A 7,500-nucleotide genomic window follows, 5' to 3' on the forward strand; every position below is an offset into this window, starting at 1 on the left:
ATTTGTGTGTTACACAGTGTGTAGTTGTGTTTTGTGTATTTGTGTGTTACACTGTGTGTAGTTCTGTATTTGTGTGTTACACAGTGTGTAGTTGTGTTTTGTGTATTTGTGTGTTAAACAGTGTGTAGTTGTGTTTTGTGTATTTGTGTGTTACACAGTGTGTAGTTGTGTTTTGTGTATTTGTGTGTTACACAGTGTGTAGTTGTGTTTTGCGTATTTGTGTGTTACACAGTGTGTAGTTGTGTTTTGTGTATTTGTGTGTTACACTGTGTGTAGTTCTGTATTTGTGTGTTACACAGTGTGTAGTTGTGTTTTGCGTATTTGTGTGTTACACAGTGTGTAGTTGTGTTTTGTGTATTTGTGTGTTACACAGTGTGTAGTTGGATGCATTTGCGTTACACAGTGTAGTTATGTGTATTTGTGTGTTACTCTGTGTGTAGTTGTGTGTATCTGTGTTACACTCTGTGTATGTGTGTGTTACTCTGTGTTTAGTTGTGTGTTACACCATAGACACCTGATCCTGCCCCTAACATGACCATAGTGCATGATCTCTCTCTCTCTCTCTCTCTCTCTCTCTCTCTCTCTCTCGCTGTCTCTCTCTCTCTCTCTCTCTCTCTCTCGCTGTCTCTCTCTCTCTCTCTCTCTCTCTCTCGCTGTCTCTCTCTCTCTCTCTCTCTCTCTCTCTCGCTGTCTCTCTCTCTCTCTCTCTCTCTCTCTCTCTCTCTCTCTCTCTCTCTCTCGCTGTCTCTCTCTCTCTCTCTCTCTCTCTCTCTCTCTCTCTCTCTCTCTCTCTCTCTCTCTCTCTCTCTCGAGCAGAAATGGACCTCCACCGTGCCGCTTTCAAGTTGGAGAGCTCCTCGTACATGCCGAGCTCCATGTCGTCTCCTGCCCTCATGGTCCTGGCGTCGACGCCCGAGTCCGACCGTGACCCCTCCATTGTCCCGTGCCAGACCTCACGTCCGTTCGGCGTTCCGGTCTCTCTGGAAAAAGACCTGCACCTCCCGTTCCCCGGCGGCTCCTACACCTTTTCCTCTGTGTACCAGAGGCAGGGAGGCTTCACGACCCGAGACTTCCCCGCCTCGCTGCTGCACCTGCACCCGCAGTTCACTCCGGCTCCGCTGAGCGTGCTCGGACACGGCGCAGTGGGAGCGTTCCGGCCGTTCTCTTCCCCAAACGACGACAGAGACCCAGGGATTTATCATTCCGCCTTCCTGCCCACCAAGAGGCTGAAAGGAGGCCCGGAGCCGGAAACGTCGCCTCGTCTGCGCTACGCAGTCGCCGACGGAAAAGAGTTCGAGTTCGGGGTCAACCGACTTCCCTCCGGGTCTCCCGGTGCCCTAAAAGGAGCGGAGGATTCTGGGAAAAAGCGGTTCAGCGTGTCGGGGCTGCTGGTGGACACCGAGGCCTCGTGTAGCCCCGAGGAACAACAGGACGGATGTAAGTCTGTGATACTGTAAACTCAATCCTCAAACCCGATCATTTTCTATAGTAGCGTTTACATTAACGCACTCGTTATCGTTTCCATAGTAACGGCTCGTTCGCAGGCACGTCTACAGCGGTCGCTCCAATGATAATAAACGGACACGGTGAAGGAGAGATGTAAAGGAGAAACGTGTTTATTGAACATTTACGGAAGGAGTCTCCAGTGTCAGATATGTAGAGCCACGTGACCTTCGGATGACCTTTCCCCAAAAACCCCAGACTTTTGTAATCCGTGAAAAGATGAAGCTCTTTGATGAACATCTGCTGTCTTGTGGTTTATGATTAAGAAAAACAACAACAACAAAATAATAATATTAATTCTGCACATATTTCAGTGAATGAAAATAATTTCGGTGCTTCTAAAGTAATGGCCCCCATAGAGAACACAAGTGCATCCAGTTTTTCGGGGTCCAACAGCAGTTTTGTACACATGTGTGTTTAATTCGGGTCTTTATACGCGTCAGCGTGCGCTGCAGTTGTTTTATGAAGTCATCCTTTCTTCTTTAATCCCTGTGAAGTCAAAACGCGGATGTAAAGCCAAGCCGTATTGTTGTTAATATTATTATTATTATTACTATATATCATTATGACATATCATTACGATATGTCAGTGTACAGTACGTGTAATGATCATATGAGCTCAGAATCATGAATCATCAGGAAAACGTGGGAGACGCGCAAATCAGCCCCCGAGACAACACGTCAATGCTAACGAGCAGGAGAGGCTGCGCTTTACACCTCCAGCTCAACACATCGCCCCCGCGCCTTCCATCCATTTTGATTTTGTTGAAAAACGAGTAGGAGGGACTGTCAGGCGGACGCGGAAACGCTCGTCACTTCGCTCTGTAATTGGCTGCGCCGAGTGTTTGGGCGGGAAAGAGCGAGACGGATCCTCCGGCGAGCATTGAGCGGGGGGGAGGGGAGTTTCGGCTGCGTTCCACATGAAAGCGGCGTGCTGTGAGGGCTGGATGAGGAGCGATGGATTAGATATGCGTGTCAATGGGGAAAATAATAATGACTGACATGGATACGGGAGAGAAACCCACACATTAAGGCTTCAGAAGTGAAGCGTTCGGAGAGAGAGAAAAGTTTGAATTGTTTTGCCTCCGTTAGCCTACGCAGCTGTACGCCTACGCCCTTCTGAGTGACAGTCCCATCCCGTCCCGTCCCGTCCCGTCGCTGCGCTGCGCTACGGAAATACTTCACCCTGAAATCTTACTACTACTGATAAATCTTACGCTGTAAAGTGAAGCGGGTCAGGATCAGTTAGCAAAACTGTTACGCTAATAACGCTAACTGTGCGAACATGGCCGTAACTAGCTACGAGGACACCGAGGCGAGGACCTCCATGGTTTCAGAAGGTTTCGACTCCGGTTGACAAATCTCAAACCTCAATTTGTTTTGTTTTTTAAAAAAAAATTATTTAGATTATTTGTAATATTGCTAGTTAATTCATTGTGCTAGCTGCAGTGACATTAGCAATTTAGTCCAATTATTAACGTTACTCATTAATAACACACTAAGAGCACAATAAAGTCCGTTATTATTAACTATTGTATCGCGTGACGCAATTCAGAGATGAACACGTGACTCGGGAATAGTCAGAGCCGCTTACGGAAGACGTGACGGAGACGGGTGCGTCTCAAAAAATTAGAATGTCGTGGGAAAGTTCGTTTTTGCCCCGTAACTTGATTCAAAAAGTGGAACTTTCATCCATTCTTGCTCCATCACACATGAACTGAAATATTTCGAGCCTTCTTTTGTTTGTGTGTCCGTTTCGATCGCGATGATTCCGGCTCACGGCTAATGGAAATCAAAACTCCGGCATCTCGAAATATTCGAATAAAGAATTTATAGTACAGAAATGTCGACCTGAGAAGATGTCTAATCAGCGAATTAACTCAAAACACCTGGAAAGTTTCCCTGAGGCTTTAATCTCTCGGTCTGGGTCAGCGCACACGCACAATCACGGGGAAGATGGAAGTCAGTGTTGCGTTTCATTTGGAAATCAAGGGCCCAGAGGCGAGCACCTAGCATGACTTGGAGCAATAGTGTGTCGGGGTGAAGGAGGTAGGATCGGGAGTAATCAACAAGGCATCAATTAGAGTTTTGGGAAGCAGTGAAATGAGTATCAAAGAGGAAATTGAGCTCAGAGGTCACAATAAGGTCTAAGAGAGTGAGACCTCTGCTGGTGGGAAGGGGGTGATGTTCTGTAATTCCCACTCGTTCGCGAAATCTCTCCCCTTTTGCGTGACAGCTACAAGCTGAGAAGCCTGAGGTCTAGCATGTTCTTCCGCCGAGACTTTGAACTGCTGCTCATGCCAGGTCACAAGGCAGCCGAACGCTTCGCCGTCCGCCCTCTTCCGCACGCATCAGCTCACAGGGGAGAAAGCGAGACGCAGTGATGGCATCCCGTCCACCCAGAGAGCGCAGATCGTTTAGACTTTTCTCTTTCTGATCGCTGACCACGTCTTCGTCGCATTTCCTCGCCGTATCAGGAAACCGATTATTATCATTTGTTTTATGTCTGACCTCCAGGCCACGTCTCCAACCGCCGTGTTATTTCAGCGCTCGTCTCTCACGACGTTCAAAAAAAAGTACAGAGTAACCCGACAGCTGTTTAAACACATCCTGTTTTTTCATCCCTTTTTTTTTTCTCGAGAGGGCAGATGTCTTCGCTGGGTCGAGTTGTGTTTATTTCCCTTCGGGAGGTATTTTTAAACGTTCGGGTCGAGACCTGATAAAAAGCGAGACGGAGCGTGTGCAAAGCCAGACAGCGCGCACACGTTCTTCTTTCTACCGTCTACTTCACCTCTTCTACCGTCTACTTCACCTCTACTGTCTACTTCACCTCTTCTACCGTCTACTTCACCTCTTCTAACGTCTACGTCACCTCTTCTACTGTCTACTTCACCTCTTCTACTGTCTACTTCACCTCTTCTACTGTCTACTTCACCTCTTCTACCGTCTACTTCACCTCTTCTACCGTCTACTTCACCTCTTCTACCGTCTACTTCACCTCTTCTACCGTCTACTTCACCTCTTCTACCGTCTACTTCACCTCTTCTACTGTCTACTTCACCTCTACTGTCTACTTCACCTCTACTGTCTACTTCACCTCTTCTACCGTCTACTTCACCTCTACTGTCTACTTCACCTCTTCTACCGTCTACTTCACCTCTTCTACCGTCTACTTCACCTCTTCTACCGTCTACTTCACCTCTTCTACTGTCTACTTCACCTCTACTGTCTACTTCACCTCTACTGTCTACTTCACCTCTTCTACCGTCTACTTCACCTCTTCTACCGTCTACTTCACCTCTTCTACTGTCTACTTCACCTCTACTGTCTACTTCACCTCTACTGTCTACTTCACCTCTTCTACCGTCTACTTCACCTCTTCTACCGTCTACTTCACCTCTTCTACTGTCTACTTCACCTCTTCTACCGTCTACTTCACCTCTTCTACCGTCTACTTCACCTCTTCTACTGTCTACTTCACCTCTACTGTCTACTTCACCTCTACTGTCTACTTCACCTCTACTGTCTACTTCACCTCTTCTACCGTCTACTTCACCTCTTCTACTGTCTACTTCACCTCTTCTACCGTCTACTTCACCTCTTCTACCGTCTACTTCACCTCTTCTACCGTCTACTTCACCTCTTCTACCGTCTACTTCACCTCTACTGTCTACTTCACCTCTTCTACCGTCTACTTCACCTCTTCTACCGTCTACTTCACCTCTACTGTCTACTTCACCTCTTCTACCGTCTACTTCACCTCTTCTACCGTCTACTTCACCTCTTCTACCGTCTACTTCACCTCTTCTACTGTCTACTTCACCTCTTCTACCGTCTACTTCACCTCTTCTACCGTCTACTTCACCTCTTCTACTGTCTACTTCACCTCTTCTACCGTCTACTTCACCTCTTCTACCGTCTACTTCACCTCTTCTACTGTCTACTTCACCTCTTCTACCGTCTACTTCACCTCTTCTACCGTCTACTTCACCTCTACCGTCTACTTCACCTCTTCTACCGTCTACTTCACCTCTTCTACCGTCTACTTCACCTCTTCTACTGTCTACTTCACCTCTTCTACCGTCTACTTCACCTCTTCTACCGTCTACTTCACCTCTTCTACTGTCTACTTCACCTCTTCTACCGTCTACTTCACCTCTTCTACCGTCTACTTCACCTCTTCTACTGTCTACTTCACCTCTACTGTCTACTTCACCTCTTCTACTGTCTACTTCACCTCTTCTACTGTCTACTTCACCTCTACTGTCTACTTCACCTCTTCTACTGTCTACTTCACCTCTACTGTCTACTTCACCTCTTCTACCGTCTACTTCACCTCTTCTACCGTCTACTTCACCTCTTCTACCGTCTACTTCACCTCTTCTACCGTCTACTTCACCTCTTCTACCGTCTACTTCATCTCTTCTACCGTCTACTTCACCTCTTCTACCGTCTACTTCACCTCTTCTACCGTCTACTTCACCTCTTCTACCGTCTACTTCACCTCTTCTACCGTCTACGTCACCTCTTCTACCGTCTACGTCACCTCTTCTAACGTCTACTTCACCTCTACTACCGTCTACTTCACCTCTTCTACCGTCTACTTCACCTCTTCTACCGTCTACTTCACCTCTTCTACTGTCTACTTCACCTCTACCGTCTACTTCACCTCTTCTACTGTCTACTTCACCTCTTCTACTGTCTACTTCACCTCTTCTACTGTCTACTTCACCTCTTCTACCGTCTACTTCACCTCTTCTACCGTCTACTTCACCTCTACTGTCTACTTCACCTCTACTGTCTACTTCACCTCTTCTGCTGTCTGCGGAAATTTAAAAAATTGGATGCTCCCCCGGTAATTTCCACGATCGCAGAATCCCGGAGCGACTGACCGAGTAAGTGTGTTGCTGATGTGCTAGATGAAGCACTTGAAGACAAGTACAACGGTGTACGCTTTTATATTCGAGCACTTCCGTCGCTTAGCATTCATCACAGATGTTGCGGAAACACCTGTACGGTGACTTAAGGACGCATTATGACGCGTTATATTCCTAACACGTTATAAAGCGTTCGTGACGTTAATGGTCATAATTATTTATGAGACGGCATTACAGCGTGTAGCGTCGTCTCTATATGGGTCTGTATATGTGCATTATGAGTAGTGCTTATCACATTAGATCACCATCATATCTTCTCATAAGGCGCTATAGCAAGCGGATGACGTATCGTTAACAATTCATCATCTATAATAAGCCATGGAAATAACCTGAGATGCATTTTGATGAAAATAAAAAAAGTGTAAATAATGAAAGAGTGTCAGCGAGGCGTTACCAGCCCTGATGGACAGATGGAAAGTGTGTGTTCCGGAGTGTTTTATCCCACCGCTGTTTCTCCTTTGTAATAGTTTTATTGGCCGCGCTGATGAAAGTGGACGAAACACACCATTGTCCGTATCGTTTTCTCGCCTTCTCGTGGATCACGTGTTATCTCTAACCCCACACGTCTGCCTGAATAGGCGTGGTCACGTGACTCGGCCGTAAATTATCTGTATAGATGGTATCGCCATTAGCCGAACTGTTTGGTGTCTGGGCCGTTTATGGAGTTTGTTGATTGGACGGGTCTGATTGAGGGCGCCCGGGACAAAAGGAGAGCGTGTGTATAGGAGCAACAGCTGGCAGGCGGATAACGGTGGGTCCGTCATGGTTACGTAGCATAGCTAGCGTAAATCAGAGGAGGAGGAGGAGGAGGAGGAGGAGGAGGAGGAGGAGGGTTAACCAGCCATGCGCTTCTCAGTATCGATCTCACGGACGCTCTGGCCTTAAGGTCCGAGGCTTCCTGGAGCTGTTTCAATATTTAGCCGCCTCCTGAAGAGTCGAGATCAATATTTACTCATCAATGCTTGTGCATGCGCATCCAGCTGCATTATTTTCCTCCCTGCTGTGTGTAAACGGATTGTGTTTACACACACACACACACACACATTTCCATTTTTTCCTC

The 7,500-nt window shown here is 47.0% G+C and overlaps 1 protein-coding gene across 1 annotated transcript in view; it reads left to right on the forward strand.

The window, feature by feature from the left end:
• The window catches only part of rnf220b (ring finger protein 220b), a 48,420-nt gene that overhangs the window by 3,427 nt on the left and 37,493 nt on the right, over nucleotides 1-7,500 (forward strand). The window contains exon 2 of the mRNA XM_053680580.1: nucleotides 817-1,437. Coding sequence (XP_053536555.1) covers nucleotides 819-1,437 — 619 coding nt within the window. The 5' untranslated portion in view covers nucleotides 817-818. The remainder of the gene's footprint in view (nucleotides 1-816; nucleotides 1,438-7,500) is intronic.

The sequence above is a fragment of the Ictalurus punctatus genome, chromosome 5 (assembly GCF_001660625.3).
Source record: "Ictalurus punctatus breed USDA103 chromosome 5, Coco_2.0, whole genome shotgun sequence".
NCBI lineage: Eukaryota > Metazoa > Chordata > Actinopteri > Siluriformes > Ictaluridae > Ictalurus > Ictalurus punctatus.